This window comes from Cydia splendana, chromosome 2 (genome assembly GCF_910591565.1).
Source record: "Cydia splendana chromosome 2, ilCydSple1.2, whole genome shotgun sequence".
Taxonomy (NCBI): domain Eukaryota; kingdom Metazoa; phylum Arthropoda; class Insecta; order Lepidoptera; family Tortricidae; genus Cydia; species Cydia splendana.
The window spans coordinates 21,905,742-21,925,802 of record NC_085961.1 but is presented as its reverse complement, the minus strand read 5'-3'; the positions used below and the strand labels follow the sequence as shown (position 1 = coordinate 21,925,802).

The 20,061-nt window shown below is 36.9% G+C and overlaps 1 protein-coding gene across 2 annotated transcripts in view; it reads left to right on the top strand.

The window, feature by feature from the left end:
- LOC134805998 (autophagy-related protein 16-1) overlaps nt 1-18,877 on the top strand; it is a 271,109-nt gene extending 252,232 nt beyond the window's left edge. For both annotated transcript variants that reach the window (XM_063779183.1, XM_063779182.1), the window contains 2 exons: nt 7,158-7,293; nt 18,602-18,877. In XM_063779183.1, coding sequence (XP_063635253.1) covers nt 7,158-7,251 — 94 coding nt within the window. In that variant the 3' untranslated portion in view covers nt 7,252-7,293; nt 18,602-18,877. The remainder of the gene's footprint in view (nt 1-7,157; nt 7,294-18,601) is intronic.
- Nucleotides 18,878-20,061: the final 1,184 nt, after the last annotated feature.

The window sequence follows — 20,061 nt, the reverse complement described above, 5'->3', positions numbered from 1 at the left end:
TTTTTCCCTCTATATAAACCTAATAGTCTACCTTGATGCCAAATATCAAGTTTCTAAGTCATCTAGAAGTGGGTTAGGTTTTTGGTCTATAAGTATTAATTATGTTTTTTCCATCGAATTATCAATAATTTCCAGTTTTCAGATTTTTCCCTATATATACACCTAATAGTCTACTTTGATGCCAAATATCAAGTTTCTAAGTGATCTTGAAGAGGGGTTAGGTTTTTGGTCTATAAGTATTAATTTTTTTCCATCGAAATATCAATAATTTCCAGTTTTCAGATTTTTCCCTCTATATACACCTAATAGTCTACCTTGATGCCAAATACCAAGTTTCTAAGTCATCTAGAAGTGGGTTAGGTTTTTGGTCTATAAGTATTAATTCTTTTTTTTCCATCGAAATATCAATAATTTCCATTTTTCAGATTTTTCCCTCTATATACACATAATAGTCTACCTTGATGCCAAATATCCAGTTTCTAAGTGATCTAGAAGTGGGTTAGATTTTTGGTCTATAAGTATTAATTATTATTTTTTCCATCTAAATCTCAGTAATTTCCAGTTTTCAGATTTTTCCCTCTATATGCACCTAATAGTCTACCTTGATGCCAAATATCAAGTTTCTAAGTCATCTAGAAGTGGGTTAGGTTTTTGGTCTATAAGTATTAATTCTTTTTTTTCCATCGAAATATCAATAATTTCCATTTTTCAGATTTTTCCCTCTATATACACCTAATAGTCTACCTTGATGCCAAATATCCAGTTTCTAAGTGATCTAGAAGTGGGTTAGATTTTTGGTCTATAAGTATTAATTATTATTTTTTCCATCTAAATCTCAATAATTTCCAGTTTTCGGATTTTTCCCTCTATATACACCTAATAGTCTACCTTGATGCCAAATATCAAGTTTCTAAGTGATCTAGAAGTGGGTTAGGTTTTTGGTCTAAAACTATTAATTATTTTTTTTCCCTCGAAATATCAATAATTTCCAGTTTTCAGATTTTTTCCTCTATATACACCTAATAGTCTACCTTGGTGCCAAATATCAAGTTTCTAAGTGATCTAGAAGTGGGTTAGGTTTTTGGTCTATAAGTATTAATTATTTTTTTTCCATCGAAATATCAATAATTTCCACTTTTCAGATTTTTCTCTCTATATACACCTAACAGTCTACCTTGATGCCAAATTTCAAGTTTCTAGGTCATCTGGAAGTGGGTTAGGTTTATGATCTATATGTCAGTCAGTCACAAAAATGCCGGTTTTTAAACGTTAATTTATCAGTAACTGTTTGAGCTACGTTTATGAAATTTTGTATTTTGGACAAGCTAAGGGGCTTGAATACATGTGCCAGATTTCATTAGTGTAGGTTAAGTAGGTTTCAAGTTGTGAAGGGGTCAAAAGTAGCTCGAAATGGTTCGTGTAATATTACACACGGTTGCTGCGTCGCCAGTTCCTTTTTCTTTGAACTTGGCTGGACACGCTACCGCGTGTCTAGATATTTTTATAAATGAATAGAATTTTTAAAGCAAACTAGAACTACCTGTATTGATTGTATTGTAGTGAGTATATATTTTATTGAATAGCATATATTTTAGCGCAGTTAGAAGTTTCTTTAAAAGTACCTAAAGCCTTTAATCTGGTCCGGTCTCCCGTATTTGTACATACCTATCACGAGTATAGTATTCCATTAAGTACTTGAACTACATAAAGTTGTCGATAGGCGGTTCTGACGGAATCTTCGCTCTTTCCTAGCCCAGAAAAGAACCTAATACAATGTCAGTAAATTGAAAGAGCATTACACGTAAGGAAACAATTGCTAGCTCGGCGCCAGATCTCATGATGTTTATGACGCTTCCTGCTACCCATATTGGATATTCGAGGCGGCTTGTTATACGCAGCCCGGTTCGGTATGTGTAAACGAGCCAAGCAAACCAGACGCTAATTCTTCTTTATGGGTAGCCTTACCCCGGGGACGCACTCGCTACTGCGGTGGTCTGAGAGATGCGGAGCGAGTAGTGAGCGCATTCTTAGGTATTTTTGGGGCAAGTGCTCAATTAGTTATTACATAGTTAGTTGCGATGATGTAGCTCAGATGTAGGTAACTCAAAACCGGGACGAGTGGAAGAAGAGCGGGAAGGCCTTTACCCAAAAGTGGGACAGGCTCGCATTAAAAACTAATAAAACTAGTTTCAAGACTAACTCGCTCGGAAGGAGCATTTCGTCTTTTACCTATTTATCTTCGTGTTGTATTTGCATATAGAAAGTAGCAGTATATGAGATCCTTTTTTTACGTGGAGAAATGCATTCAGGCATCCCGCCTAAACGGGGACCGGGTATACTAGCGACGGAGGCGGAGGTGGTCATCCTCGCAGGCGCCACGCTGGCACCGGTCAGCTTTGGCAACCCCCCGACCCGTTATCATAAGCCTACACAGGTTACGCGGTCGGGGTCAATTTTAAACAGGACAGCAGCATTCCTGATCCTCACCTCAAGCCAATACTCGGGAGTTCTCTCCCTCGTTGAGAGTTCTGTAATGCGTGACGTTAAATGTCATCACGCGTAACTAAACTGGAATTATTTGCAAAACCATTAAGAGTCCCCATGAAAGATTTAATATGTAAGTAGTTGCGGTAAAGAAGTCACGCTCCGGTTCTCCGTGGACCCTGCCTTAAAGCTGCGATCCGACAATCACAACCCAACCCGCCGCGGACAGCCTATATTCTCGAAGTCATGGCCGCACTAGAATCACAATCCTTCCATATCCGATATATCGCTGAATAAAGGCGATTTGCTTCAAAACTAGCCTTTGCTCAAGGCCTCTCTTTATTTACCTACCGATTTGGTATACTCATTGTTTGGGTTAAGCAGTGATGATAGGCATTAGGTACCTATGTAAGTAATTCTAACCTTTTCCTTTCGCATATTAACAGTAATTATATCTATAGCCTATATACATACAGTATAAAATGATTAATTTATTGGTTGGTATTTTTATTTATTATGTCAGTATGTCATCATTAAAGTGTTTGACCAAACTTCTTGTATTGATTTTTTGGACATTCATTATTTTCTCAAGTAAGACTCTCATGGAATTGCAACGTTAATGTGTAAAATGGATTCTCTGTAAGTAAATAGATTGAATATAGAATAATAATTCAGATACCAATGTCTAGTTTTCGCGACTATCATCCCTGGTTTCATGTTTCATATGGTACGTAGGTTATAATCTAGTGCCCTAGTCTAGTCTAGCTTTGCTTAGTTTGGGACTAATATGGTTTACTTTGTTTTTTTCTCTTAACAGTTATTTGGTTGGCACAATTCTCATTATGACGCAAAGCTCCTTATTATTATTTATTATAATATTATGTCGATCTACTAGTTTTCTGCTAGCGCTACCGCTAATAGAATTACATTGTCGGCAGAGCCAGTTACAGATTTATTACGCTGCCGTTTAAGTACGAACTGTTCGTCAATAGAATAGTAAGACCCAGTTTTTGAAGTGAAAACTTCTTTAGCGGCGCTGAGCACTTTTTGAGGTGGGGTAAAAATGATAAACTCGTAACGTAACGTAACGTAACGCTGACGTCATGTGTCACGGACAATGTTATTCACCAAAGAACTTTAGTCATAACGTATCATAATCAGGTAAATTATTTAAAACTGGACTTTTATATTAAGCAATAAAGCTCAATGTTCTAATCTTGAACGGGTTGAAATACGAGGATCTCACAGTTACATTCTAACTTTATATCACTCAAATATAATTCAATAAAGCTACATCTTGATGAAATCGCTAATAAAAGTGAACTCTAGTACTGGTGAATAAAACTCAAAATATCATGACCAAATATATTTAGATGCGAGGTCTGCAAGGTAACTTTACAATTTCTATTCGAATTTTAAACAATTAATTTTCACTTCAAAAATAGTTGTCATTGTCAATAAAATTGATTGTAATGTCACCTGTCGACAATGTCAGTGTCACGTGTTTTTTTTTAAAGTTCTTTGGTGAATAACATTGTCCGTGACACATGACGTCAGCGTTACGTTACGTTACGTTACGTTACGAGTTTATCATTTTTACCCCACCTCAAAAAGTGCTCAGCGCCGCTAAAGAAGTTTTCACTTCAAAAATGAACAATCCTAATTATACATAGTGAAATAATATTATGCCATATTATGGTAAAATAAGGAATGATACTGAAAACTTTGTATACAACCCATTGTACCCTTATTTATGCAAATAAATATTTTTGATTTTGATTTGAGTGCTGCAGACATTTTGGACTAGTCATTGAGTTTTCACTTCTGTCGGCACTCCCGGAGTGCAACCCGTTGTTTTTTTTATTCGTCTACCAAGTGTCTTTTTGAAAGTAGGATTGCATTTATCTGAACTCTTCACACGTAGAGGACGCAACCTGCCATATAAGAATTGTGCCATAAAAGTTTCTGCGCTTTCTTGATATGTATCTATCTCAGTGATATTATGAATAGCCGACGCTATTTATTAGAGTATATTTTTACTGAAAGTAGTGTTTAAGTATATTTTCATCATTTCTTAATGTTCTGTGTCAAATCGTTATCAACATTTTATTAACTACAGGTAAGAATAAGTTTATCAATCGATAGGGTACATAAATATCTTTTTTAAGAATTATAAGTTTACAATTATCTTAATAACACTGGCGTACGAGACTCGAGGAGTTAATTTTTTTTTTTCCGAAATATATTTAATGAACGTACATTATAAAGTTTTAAAGGGAGTCTAAGGTTACTTGAGAACCTTCCTACCTCGAAACGTCCATGTAATGTAATAAACCTCGGTGTTCACTTTCTTCGAATTGAGCTCACACTGCCATGGGTCAATGTGTTTTTCTTTCTCATCAAGATAACTAGTGATTAATGCGCGTACCTAAGTTATTATCTTACAACCGTCTTTAAAATATACAAAAATAAACGTAATACATAAGAATTCTTTTTGGTCAACTCTTGTTTTTTTTATGTTTTTTCTACTTTACTCATTATTTTATTGTTCTTTTTTGCATATATTTTATTCCCATAGTCGATTCCTCGTTTTTAATTTGTCCGAAAATGATATGCTTAATGTCCCATTACGTTTGTTTCCGGTAAAATATGGCGTCAACGGAAGAAAAGCGGAGTCAAACTTTCCCCCCTCCCTCCAATAAAAGCGAGTTGGCTCTCGTTGGCTCCCAGTCTCAAACCACTCTAAGCCACCTACTCGTATACGTATATGTATCAACTTTGCCAAGTGTCAGTGCATTGTCACATATTGCAACGTGTCGTGCAATAGCGAAGCAGCTAAAATGCGGATTGGAAACTTTACTCATGTTTGAATATATGCGCAGAAGTATAGTGTACAGAGTTTTCCTTTTTATCCGTTTCTAAAAAGTGATTGGTCTGACCTAGGAGCGGTATTCAGATTTTTATAACCGTTTGATAGCAAAAACATCTGAATCGACCTCCAGGATTTGAACCACGATGTCCGGTTCGAATGTCGCATGCCTTACTACTTTCAGCTACCATAGCTTACAGCAGCATGCAATGTAAAAGTAATTTGATATAAAAAAAAAATCGGGTAAGTGCGAGTCGGACTCGCGCACAAAGGGTTCCGTACCATATAAAAAAAAAAACAAAAAAAAAGCAAAAAAAAAACGGTCACCCATCCAAGTACTGACCACTCCCGACGTTGCTTAACTTTGGTCAAAAATCACGTTTGTTGTATGGGAGCCCCATTTAAATCTTTATTTTATTCTGTTTTTAGTATTTGTTGTTATAGCGGCAACAGAAATACATCATCTGTGAAAATTTCAACTGTCTAGCTATCACGGTTCGTGAGATACAGCCTGGTGACAGACGGACGGACGGACGGACGGACGGACGGACGGACGGACGGACGGACGGACGGACGGACAGCGAAGTCTTAGTAATAGGGTCCCGTTTTACCCTTTGGGTACGGAACCCTAAAAAAACAACGGGTTGCACTCCGGCAGCTGTAACTCAAAATATTAATAACAGCGCCATCTAGTGCAAAATGTCTGCAGCACTATGTATAATTGAGGTTAACGCCATCTAGCGGTATTCTGACGTCAGTTCTTACGTCTTACGCTCTCGCGAGTTTAACATTTTTTCCCCATCACAAAAAGTGCACAGCGCCGCTAAAGAAGTTTTCACTTCAAAAACAACGGGTTGCACTGCGGGAGTGCCGGCAGAATTGAAAACTAAATGAAATGTAACTCAAAATATTAATAACAGCGCCATCTAGTGCAAAATGTCTGCAGCACTATGTATTATTGAGGTTAACGCCATCTAGCGGTATTTCGTGGCATTACTTGAAACCCCTAAGCACATCACTGTGAGTACTAGAGTTATATTAGTACCAGTTTGAGGGAAACTCACTAGATGGCATTTAAATCAAAAAAGAAAAACTCAATGACATTGTAACAGTGTCCGTCACACATGACGTCACGTCTTACGTCTTACGCTCTCGCGAGTTTAACATTTTTTCCCCATCACAAAAAGTGCACAGCGCCGCTAAAGAAGTTTTCACTTCAAAAATATTCGTAATGATTTGGAATAAATTCTTTTTTGGTATAGCTATTCGACTCAAGCGTATCGTAAATAGTGATAAACTAGGTGAACGGTGTGGTCAGTGCCGTGTTGGTGCGTGGCCGCTTGCACATCAGAAGCTTTCAGAATTAATTCTTAATAAAGCCTTATACGATGACTCGGTTTAGTCGTAGGTGTGACCAAATATTTATTTAAACGACAAATAAATATTTAGTTGACCTGTATCCTAAATCTTTATAATACCGTTAGCAAATGTACCTAAATCATTCACTACACCGTAAGTTAAGCTACTATGATAATATTAGGAGAAGAAAATCACATTTTAACACAGTGTTTTATAGACGTTTTTTAATGTCTATAGGCGACGTTAGGTATTGCTATCCTGTTCTATAGGACCAGGGAAGAGATATGTATATATTTATTAAGGCTTAATTCTGTGCGGCGACTGCGGCGTCCAGCCGAGGACAGTTGATGAGTGGTTGTTATTACATTGTACCTACCTAGTCTACCCACGGATATGAATAAAATAATGGAATAAAGTAATTAAGTATACATGTGATCGTTGGCAGGGCGGCGGTGACAGCTGTATCGTGGCACCCTCAGTCGGGACTGCTGGCATCCGTGGACCGCGGCAAGCGCGCTGTCATCTGGGGTGACTTGTGACACGCCCTGGACGCTCCCTCACCTCCTCCTCCGGCTCAAATGGTAAATATCAAAGCGGTGATGTCATATCTGAGTTCGGCATTACTAAGCTATCGGCAAGCCAAACTGATGACCGAGATCATATTACCATCTCTTTAGCTCTTGCTAAGACTATCCAAGTGTGAACGACAAAGTTTTACTACCCCGGTCGTCAGTTTGGTTTGCGGATAGTATAGCGTCCGAGAACCTTATTATCAACCTCTGATATTTGGTACTTGGAAACATTGTAAGTATCTACAGCAGCACCATCGCTTCCTGTACTGTTATTATATGAAAGAACCGGATTCTACCCGGTACTGGCTTTCAAAATCAGTACCGAAAACAAGTTCTGAGTAATCTAGATTGAGGTGTAAAACAGCGATAAATATCCGAAATTATGGATAGTTTTTAGAGTTAAGTAATTTTTAAGTGGACACCTACGGGACCTTAGACGCCTAAGAATAAATAATTGTTGATTTTTATTATAGGTACTTTCATCTAAGTAACAGTTTCCCGTGTAATTAACTAATTATTTTACAGAATTCACCTGTACCTACTTACTTACAAGCAAAGTTACTGCTTTTACTTTAAGCAGCTAACAGCTTCTGTATTAACTTTGTAACCGAATAGCACGTCAAGCTTTATTATAAGTTGATTAGTTTACAATGTAATAATGCCGCAATTTTCGTATAATTATTTACCAAGTTAGTACCTAATTATCTATACGATTCTATAGTGGTTAAATAAGAATAAAGACTGGCTTATGCAATTTACTCTTTGAGCATAAACCTCATTTCACGTACCTATAGTAGACTCGAATTTATTAGGTGTACCTACCTAGGGACGTTTTGTATTCAATAGGCTAGATGACAAATTTTCATTTATGGTATCAATCAATCAGGTTTGTTTTTAGGATCAAATGTCTATATGGGACCGATTGCATTAAAGCAATACAAAAGTCAGAAATGATAGTCAAAGTCCGACAGTCGTACTTCACTCGCGAAACGCCCCTAACAAAACGATAAGTGACCGTGACGTCAAGGTCACTGAGAGTCCATCTTGAAGTATATGAATACTATGAACAAAACAAGAAAATTGCGTTTTTGTCGGTGAAATATTGCGTTTATGTATATAGTTGCTATACAATCTTTTTTTGGATAAAATGTGAGGAATCGAATGGTATCCTTACTTATTTCGTTTTTGGAAGCTAAAAAAAACTTAAATTTTGAAACTTTCAGGTGCTGTATTTTTGTATTATTTCCATATATTTTTTTAATATCCGCAATATGTGATAAATTGCTCATTTGCTATCTATTTTACTAGATTTTGTTATAAAATTCAACATGTGTCATCATCCCTATCAGCGCCTGTTACATGTATCTATTACGATATTGTTGTCGATGTCCCGGCTTCTTGCCACGGCTCATAAAGGATCCGCTTAGGAACCTAATGCCAAGTTATGATATGACCTTCCAATCTGGATTTGAAACTGAAGAAACTGGAAATTCATGATCAAGACTATAGTAAGCTTATAGGTTATTCCGGTTAAGATGTTCTAGGTAAGTCTCCTGATTACGAAAATGACAACAACGTAACGACTTATAATAAATAAGTAGTAGGTACTTCTTAAGATAACATGAGGAGCCTAGCACGTGTATCCGAGAATGGCGCGACTCCATATTTCAAGTTGCGCATGAAGTATAAAATCGCGCGAATTTTGACAAGATATGCTAGGCTAGACACTTAGTATTAATCAAGAATCTCCATTATCTATTGTACATTGTTTAGGTACACGGAGGCAATTTCGCCAATACAACTAGCAAACTACATAATTATGTTTGACCTAATTGATCCATTTGTAAATAAATTTACAATTGACCGTAAAGAACTTCATTATACCAATTTGGATGTTTTACAATTGACACACAATACAATAACGTCCCGCTAGTGAAAGCGTTACTTTCGACTTTCATAAAGTTTTTGTTAAATGTATGTATGGACTCGGCATGGCCGGTCCATATTGTTCTCGCGACATGAGTCCGCCGGGCTTAGGGTTACCAGATCCAAATTTGGAATTTCCCAACAAAATACCTGATTTGTGAATATTTTTCCTGACGCTCACAATCGGCGACGGGGGGCTAGCCGAAAGCGATATCTATGTGTGCTTGATACATTGTTTAAAATTGATTTATTTTGGATTTATATGTAAGTAAATTTTAATAACGTACCTTTTTAGGTACATAATAAAAAAGTGTGTTAATTCACAAAAAATCCTGACATTTTCGTATTCCGGCCGCATTCCTGACAAACGTCCAAAATTCCTGACATGTCAGGAAAATTCCTGACGTCTGGTAACCCTAGCCGGGCTCCACTACACGTTTTCCGTGCGCTAAGCCGCGGCGTTCACATTCCGCTCACTTCTTTGCATACAAAAAATATAAAAATAAACTGACACAGTGATTTATACAATTAATTTTACTAAATTAGATCGATGCTATTTAATGGGGATCGCGAAACAGATTAAGTATAGTGCCATTAACTAGTTAACAGCTTGTCAAGCGGAAAATAATTTAATAGCGTCTCGTGCGTTACGTGATCTGTGTCGTGATTTTATTTTTTCTAAAACGACCTACGGTCCAATTCGAGCAATGCTTATAAGATGTCACAGCGATACGATACCTACTGATCTGCCAGTGTTAAACGTAACGTTTTTGGTTGAAAAAATGTCGCTTTTGTCACTGACAGATCAGTATCGTATCGCTATGACATCTTATAAGCATTGTTCGAATCGGGCCGCGAGCCACTTTCCTTTCACGTAGAGAGGGTGAGCTTATTCATAACAGTTCGATGTTTTTTAGTCGTCTCATCTCCAATATTGAATTTTGAACGTACCGCTGTGCACGTAATAAGGTAAGTATTGGCGCTCTCTAAATTCTTTCAACTTTTTTTTTATATTTGGACAGTTTTAAATAAATCACTTAGGTGAAAAAAATGTTGATCACAATAGATCACGATTTCGTATAGTTGAGCGTTTTAAAAATATTGTAATGTAACTAGGTAGTAGGTACTTAGTGCGAGAAACGGATACTAGTTGAGAGCCGTCGTTAGATTAAAAACTGGTCAAGTGCTAGTCGGACTCGCGTTTCAAGGGTTCCGTACATCACACAATTTTTTTGTACATGAAACATGACGTGAGTGAAACGTCTTGAAAAACCCGAATGAGTCAGATCAAAAACCAGATGTAACATAAAATGTTACGGCGCGGTGGCTTATATCTCTGCAACTATGCAAAGTAGCTTGAGTAGGAAGATTACACGCCGAACAATAGTACAAGTGTCCAAATGCGAAGACTGAATAGTAGGAGATCCCCCATGTATAGCCGACCTTCACCAATCTGTCTGACGGATGAAACTATGAAAATATGAAAGAAAATATGTACCAGAACATAAATAAATAGGGTTGCCTAAAAAAATATCGTCAAGGCTATTTTTTTAATAAATTTTTGAAAAAAAATTTTTTCGGCGAATTTCACCGATTTGTCTGACGATCGAAATGAGTTTCAATGGAAAGTATACAACTTGTACAACGTAAATCATCTAGGTTGCCTATCTTTTTCCGGTCACTATTATGTGGTTGCCGTGTTTAAAGAGGTGATTTTATATCGATAATTGCACTCATCTGTCTGACGCTTGAATTATACATCAAAACGATGGTAATTTTATTGCAAATACAATGGTATAGGGTTGCCTGCGAAAATCCAGTCACGAATGAGGGTTGCCAGGCTTTTAATTAAAATAAGAAGGGAAGACTTTTTGCAATTACTCATAAACGGCTGAACTGATCAAGTTTGTTTTAATTTTATTTGATTGAGTTTTTTAAGCACTATTTTCATGATTTTTTTTTATATTTTTTGGACAGATTTTTCAAAAGTTAGAAGGAAAATCTTGTTTTTTTTTCTTTCTAAACGATTATTTCCGAAATGACATTTTTTGATGAAGTGAATATTTTAGGAAATAATCGCCTGGAAAGAAACAAAATGTATGTGAGAATTTTTTTTTTCGTGTTAACCCTATGGTGTGGGATGTTGTTGGAAAGGTCTTTCAAAATGAATAGGGGTTTTAGAAGAACATTTTTTGATAAAGTGAATATTTTCGGAAATAATCGCTTTGAAAGAAACAAAATGCATGTGACAATTTTTTTATCTTTTCAACCTCAGTGTGGGGTGTCGTTCGTCGGGGTCTTTAAACAACATTTCTTGATAAAGTGAATCATTTCGGAAATAATCGTTTAGAAAGAAAAAAAAAAAGGTTTTTCCTTCCAACTTTTGAAACATCTGTCCAAAAAATATGAAAAAAAATCATGAAAATAGTGCTTAAAAAACTCAATCAAATAAAATTAAAAAAAACTTGATCAGTTCAGCCGTTTATGAGTTATGGCTAAAAGTCTTCCCTTCTTATTTTAATTAAAAGCCTGGCAACCCTCATTTGTGTCCGGATTTTCGCAGGCAACCCTATGCCATTGTATTTGCAATAAAATTACCATAATTTTGATGTATAATTCAAGCGTCAGACAGATGAGTACAATTATTTATTTATTTATTTATTTATTTTAATTTTTATTGCACAATACATGAAGGTACAAATGGCGGACTTAATGCCTTAAGGCATTCTCTACCAGTCAACCAATGGGTCAAACCAGAAAGATTAAGTAGGTGCAGTGTCTTTAAAGTAAATGAATTTGTAAACAAGACTCTATATGAATATAAACTATGTTGATAAACTTACACATATACTTAATACAAATAGACTTACATACATAATATACATAATTATATACCTTGTGTGAATAATTAAGTTGACGAAGAAGAAAGTTTGTCAAGGAAATGTTTGCGCAGCATGCGCTTGAATGTGAATTTGGTCTGCGTTTGTCTGATAGAGAGTGGGAGACCGTTCCAAAGCCTGATAGCCTGGACAGTGAAAGAATTGGACATGAAACCCGTTCGATGTTGGGGGACAATTATCGATATAAAATCACCTCTTTAAACACGGCAACCACATAATAGTGACCGGAAAAAGATAGGCAACCTAGATGATTTATGTTGTACAAGTTGTATACTTTCCATTGAAATTTATTTCGATCGTCAGACAAATCGGTGAAATTTGCCGAAATATTTTTTTTTTTCAAAAATTTATTTAAAATAGTCTTGACCATATTTCTTTAGGCAACCCTATTTATTTATATCCTGGAACATATTTTCATAGTTTCAGCCGTCAGACAGATTGGTGAAGGTCGACCATATATGTGGGATCTTAGACCAGAAGGCCGAGCTCCGCGTAGAGCTGAAAGCTCGAAGCGTCCGACGGGTTCGCGCTTCCCACAACTTCCGCAAGTGTTTTAAAAGCGAAGACCGAAGAGAGGTATTTACCTATAGTGCTTTTTAAAACTCGTAACAATAGTAACCTAATCAATCAGTAGTACAAGTACCATTGGGACTTTGTGCTGTGAGATAAGGTTAAACGTACTGGTCCTCGACGCAGTCATCTTGAAACTTAAGTCATTGTCAATAGAGGTGACAGCAAGGTGTCATCTATTGGGCATTAGCATGTCGAGCACTAGTACGTTTACCTTACAGCCTAGTCGCATTTTTTGTCTTCAGTCCGACTCACGCTTGAACCTAAAGACACGCCTCATCGGGACGCTTCGGGCCTTCGGTCTTATGCGGCTATCGGCCTAGGGCCTTCGGAATAGCTATCTACACCACGTATCACTTAAACCTTTGCGGCTGTGTCCCTAAAAAGCCTAACCGCATTTTTGTTCTTAAATCCGACTCACGCTTGACTCTAGATTTCTAATAGGTTTTCCTGTCGTCTTTAGGTAAAGAACTATTTTGTGTTTTTTTTTTTTAATTTTAGACCCAGTAATTTCGGAGATAGACGGGGGAATGGTCATTTTTTTATCTATTTTCTTAATTAACTTCTAAACTTTTTATCCTAAATTTATAAAAAAACATATATTTGAGATTCTCACAATGAGCCCTTTCGATTGATATGTAACACGATATAGTTTGCAAAACTTTGTTTTTTAATTTTTTCATTTACCCTCCAAAAGTAGTCCCTATGTTTAAAATTCATTTGTTGACGTTACATGTCCGTCTTTGGGTCATAGACTTACATATGTGTACCAAATTTCAACTTAATTGGTCCAGTAGTTTCGGAGCAAATAGGCTGTGACAGACGGACAGACAGAGGCACGAGTGATCCTATAAGGGTTCCGTTTTTCCTTTTGAGGAACGGAACCCTAAAAAATGCAATAAACCAGGAACCAGTGAATTATGATCCGATTTTCGTGAAACCTTTTGCATTGCATTTTCAAAAGATTCAATAAAAAAAAATTCTCATAACTTTTTTGCCGATCCAAAAAAGAGTAGGTAATTTGTATAAAGAAAATTAAAAAAATGGTCCGAGTGCGCTAAGATTATACTGGACTCAAAAACCGGGCAAGTGCGAGTCGGACTCGCGCACGAAGGGTTCCGTACCATAATGCAAAAAAAAAAAACGAAAAAAAAAGCAAAAAAAAAACGGTCACCCATCCAAGTACTGACCACTCCCGACGTTGCTTAACTTTGGTCAAAAATCACGTTTGTTGTATGGGAGCCCCATTTAAATCTTTATTTTATTCTGTTTTTAGTATTTGTTGTTATAGCGGCAACAGAAATACATCATCTGTGAAAATTTCAACTGTCTAGCTATCACGGTTCGTGAGATACAGCCTGGTGACAGACGGACGGACGGACGGACGGACAGCGAAGTCTTAGTAATAGGGTCCCGTTTTACCCTTTGGGTACGGAACCCTAAAAATGATCTAGCAATAATCTTTTTCCAAAAACTCCAACATGGCGCGGCGCGTTTATGGGCAAATCAAGTTTCTAAGTAATTTTCCAGGCCAAAGACCGACCCCAGCGAGAACCCAAAAGTACCAGAACCTTCATGATGAGCGATTTTTAAGCTTTCCAAGTCCACCATTTTTAAATTCATATAAACATTTAAAAACATTGAGATCGGGAAAAATAATGGCCAAACTTTTTTATCGGAACTTTTGAAAATACATACATATTTACATTGCAAAAGGTTCTCACTCTGAGGTTCCTGGGGGGTAAAAAGCTTACGGCACTCCACTATACCGACTTATCATAAATAGCCCAATCATGGCGTTAATTGCAAATTGTCCCCAAACCTAACGAATATTTACCTTGTCATGGGCAAACTGTAACTAATACACACTACTTTAATGTACCTACCTATGGGCAATAAGACCGTATGTACATATTTTGGGTTCTTTGTCCGTGTCGATAATTAATACCTTGACTGTATATGATATCTTTGCCTGCTTATTAGGTAATACCATTTCCAAGTTTAACAGTATGTCAGTAGGTTTTATTTGTAGTGGCGCGACTTTCGTGGATTGTTATTAACGAAGTTAACCGAGCCCATCGACATGTTATTTACGTGTGATCTTCGATTGCACATATTTAGGTACGAGTTACGGATGCTGAGGTCGAGTTATACTAGGGACGAGTTCGTAGTCAAGATATTTTGTGAGTTAACTGAAGCTTCGAGTACCGTTTACAGCCATGAGCGACGAACCGAGTTTCGGCGCCTAATGACCGCGCTCCCTCTTGCCCGCAAATCGCAGATTGTAATCTTACCATGAAACACTACAACTGTCACATTTTCGTACGGTAGTACGATTATAACAGAACTATGCTTCACCTACTGACGCTTTAAATGATGCGTAATTACTGACGATAATTACTAATCACGCCTCATTACATATCGAGGCTTCTTTACAGTTGGATAACCGCTACCTACGAAGGTGGTCATCACTGCCGAATATCTCGACACGACACTCGCTCCGTTACCGTTACTCGATCTCTACGTAAACGAAGATTTCAGTAGGTTAGGTATTACCGTTCTAGGAATAATTATGTTTTTTGTGTGATAGTAAAGGCCGGTAGTGACAGTGCACGCAACGCCACCCGGTCGGCCGACTAATAGCTGCTATTAGGAAATCTCTGTCTGAAATCGGCAACAATGAGCACGGAATACACTCATTGCCTGCTCCCATTCATTATACTTTTTACGATACTCGACTCTTCAGTTTTAAATGTGTGCCATTTTTTACAATTTACATTTCTTTTATAATAAGTATAAGCTGCGTGCAGATGTACACAATTATTATAATTGAATTATATTCGCGTCTTGCGTCTGTATATATTTAATTCACAGCTATTATCGTTAATAGATAGGCACATTTTTTTACTGACTTAGCTAATAGAAAGTGTATTTTTGCTTGCTAGATCTTACAGTAATACAAACGGCAGGTTTATGAGCAACAACTGCATTAATTAACACTTTTGCTTTCGATCGACGATAACTGCGTGGACCGCTATTCGACTCAGAAATATCAATAAAATTTTAGTGTGCTGTATATTTGATCGGCTCGATATAACATTATTTGTAATAATCCCCATAATGCGTACAAAACTTGTGTTAGCATCGAATACCTATCGGTATCTGCCGCGGCCCGCGGGCGTATAGATAATCGCCTAACAAGGTGTATAAATACTGGATTCCAAATCCATTTGAATACAAATAATGGATGCTATTCGTGAAAATAACGGTTGATTAACCTATCAACCTTGGTCTAGGATTGTACCAGCTTCTTAAAACAAGATTTTAACACAATATTATATATTCATTCAAATAACATAATTGAGACCTACGTGGGTGGTTAACCCGGTTAGAGACGAGAATTTTTTTGTTTGTTATAAAAATAAATATAGGAAATTAAAATTCGGAAGAAATCAAATTATTTTATTAAATATAACTTGTATTTTTATGTAGTCACATTTGCTCCGGTCCTTTGCCACCTTCCTCTAATTTGTGTACTTTCCCATATTTCGAAGATTCTCTATTTCTTAATATTTAACTATACATACATGGTGCTTTTGTTATCGTTGGCCAAACTCTGAGTTTTAATGTTTGACGATCCTTTTGTGAAATTCTTAGTGTTAAATTTAATATGTATAATAATCCAATTTTATTATGGAATAATATGAACATCAATAAATCGCTCTGATAATTAGATTAAGATTAATTACGATTCATAAGAGCTTGTTGCTAGGCCTACATGAATAAAGTATATTTTGATTTTGATTTTGAGGGGTGAATATGTAGGGCACTTTTGCTATGGGGCCAACCCCGAAATCGCGAAAAAAATTCTGTTGTACATTTCGGTGAAGTAGGTAGAGTCAATGTTTTCTATAGAACAGCTGATATCGCAATTTCGGGGTTGGCACCCTAGTAAAAGTTGTTCAGTATGACCTACATATTCACCCCTCAGAGTTTGGTCAGTGATAACAAAAGCATCCTGTATATTATATAGGTACCTACATATATCGTAAAGAAGTCTATTGCCTATTTTTTCAAGATCCGCACAAGGTACAAATATTAATATTAATATATGTATGTACTTATTAGACATTTGAGATACATACATCTACCTACTTTGCACTGTTATTAAAGAACTATTACATTCCTATGCTCACACATTCCTCATAATGCTACTGCGTGGTTATACATAAACCATACGTGCAAAATAATGCGTAGCTTTAGCAATAAACTAGACTCCCGTTGAATACCTGAGGCTTTTAGTGTCTTCCGTGCAAGTACGTATGTCAAGTACCAACGCTGAATTACCCTGTTGTTTATACTGCACTTGGCGCGTTCATTTTCTCTGAAGAATTAGTGGTCGGTTAATGAAGGCCATTGTGTGTCTACTACTTGCGCCGATGACCTATCTATTTAACGTTAATATTCAGAGTAGGTACGTACTAAAGGTAAGGTAAACGCAGAGCCTATCTGCTTGACAATTAAAAACAGCGTCTTCAAAAACAAATCTATAAGTCCGCCTGTTGTACTTCTTTTATGTGCTGTAAAATAATACTAATAATAAATCTATCACTGACAGCGGAGAATATAGGTAATACGCGCTCGTTCAAAGCCCGCTTTGGGCTGGTAGACAAGATTTTTCTACATTCTTCCCTGCTTTTATGTTTCTCATGTTTCTAACACACGCACAGATAAACATTTCTATTGTTTACGTTCGGTTAACCGTAAGCATTTTTCCTTTGATACCTCGTTAGTAACCTTTCCAGGATACTGACTACACCACAATTCAACCTAATGAGTGGTAATCTATGTTCAATTTTTTTTTTGGAAACAATGCATTATGATCATAAATAAATAACATTGACAATATATATGTACATAGTCCCTTACAAATACGTTGTCAATTTTTTTAAAGATAATTTTCTTACTTAGGTACATCTTTTATAAAATGTCATTAAAAATTAAAACTACATTCATTTAACTAACACAAAACGTATTATCTTCAATATATTTTCCTTTAGCTTTGATACCTACTCAAACGCAAACGTTTGTTAAAATTATGAACAAAATGCCGCAGTTAAAAAAATGTCATCGTATTTTTGGGACAGCCTGTAATGGTTTCCACACAACGTCCTTTGATAAGAATTAAGAATCCGTTAATTTTTTTGATTTCGGTAATACAATCGTCAATCATATTTTTAGTGTTTCGTACAAAACTTTGTTCACGGAACACTTATGGGCTCACTTTCGGTCTTACAAATCAGTTAAATGCGTTTTTATTTGAGTACCTACCTAGTAAGTATTTGTTTATTCGATAAATGATGTTTAAATTTAGATACTCATAGCATTGTAATAATTTAATTTTCTAGGATCGAAATGCGTCGTGAAAGTCTGCGAGTCTGAATGTCCATTATCTTTTTGCGTGACTAAGTAACAACTATTTTGTTCGTGTAGGTAATATAATGTAAATAATTGCAGACTTTCGGGATTTCAACCTTTAACCTCACGAGAAACTTAATTGGAAAAAATACTGGAAATTGTTGTTTGTAAGTAAGTAGGTAAAGACGGATTCAAACCATCGATTTTTTAATATAACAAATTATGTTTTTCAATAGTTTCACAATACAATACTGTATTTTTATTAACAAGACTGACTTGCATCAACGCCTGTATTCTATCACCATTTAAACTTATAAGTATTTTAACAAGTTATTTTGCTGTCGTTGAAAGTGTACTGCATGATACGTCGACAGTGGACCCTATTTAGGTATGTAGGGAAATCGACAATACGTAGCATAGACTCTTTGTAGTCAACCAAATTTGTAGTAGAATTACCCTTTCGAGAATGTTTGTACTTTTCATTTAAATATTTTACTTTTCAGAGCGAGAACTCCGCACTTCCCTCAGAGAGTGACACCGACAACACCGAAGTATTCAACTTCTTCCGCGGCATCACTACTGACATATTGCATCGTTTCGCCTGAAAAGACATCAATGCACATACTTAGGTATCCAAAAGGTCATAGACTTTATACTCTACATGTCAGTCTGTGCCAGGAAAGTATCGACTGACAGACAATTAATATAACATTCGATATTTTTACTGCTTTGAATGATTTTCAGCAATTATTGGAAAGTCTTAGCTTTTATAATAAGAGAGTGAATGTATGTAAATGAGTTTTTATACGAGTCAATAATTTTGAAGATTATTTTCGATTTATTATGTAGGTAACCTAATATTTTCCAACATGAACTGTGTTTTGTAAATACAAATTGTGTACAGGTAGGTATAATTATACCTATTTATAGACGTAAATTTAGAATGCTTGTTGAATATGATTTTTATAAGTGTTAAAGATAATTGTACAGAAGTCTTGTGGTGGTGTTTGAAGGCAGCCCACGTTCTAAATTATTTGACTCAAGAACGTTCTATTTGCGTTCGATTCTTCGTGAACTGCAAAGATTTTTGTTTTTTTTATTCCGGTATATTTTCCATGTTGTACGACGCCTATTTGTTACTATGTATATGTATACCAAATCTGCAATCGACATTTTAACTGTTAGGGCGCGTGTACATGGTGCCGCCTCCGCGCCGACACCGCACTACCGCCGCACGGGCTCGTGTACACGCTACCGCCTCCGCGCCGCCGCCGCATCTTCGCGATATGTATGTGGCAGCGCGGCGGCGGCGCGGCGGCGGTGCGGTGTCGGCGCGGAGGCGGAGCGATGTCGGCGCGGAGGCGGGCTTTAAGCCCCTGCTACACGGCAGCCGACAAGCCCCCAAACCGCGTGGCCTTGGTCTGTCCCGGACCGTGTAGACAGTTGTTACCAACAAAATTTCGTTTGACCTCCGGACGCCCTTGGCATGCGAGCGCGCGCCAGCGACCGCGGTCTGAGCGGTCGGTCCGGAACCGTGTAGCCGCCCGACGCCGACCGCACTAGGCCATTTCGCTTGGAGGACGCGCCGTGTGCGCTCGTGTGGTTAATAGACATGCCATGGGTACTCAGTAGCATTTCTAATAATTTATCAAATACTTTCCTCTTCATTCTCAGAAAGTTATATATGTCCCCGTAGCGTAGTCCAGCGAATTCATTAAGTTGAAATGACTCAACAAATGCCGTTTTTTGAGCCAGCGTTTCATTCATATACCCTTTTCTTTTTTTACAAACTTTTTATTAACTTGCAATATACCTAATCGTAAGTATGTAAATATGTTTGTACGGGTCAAATCTTGCAAGTTAAATTAGACCCACTTTCTAGTTTCCGATGGAGCTGAAAATTTGCATACATATATAAGTCGGGTGACAATGCATTATTATGGTACCATAGAGCTGATCTGAT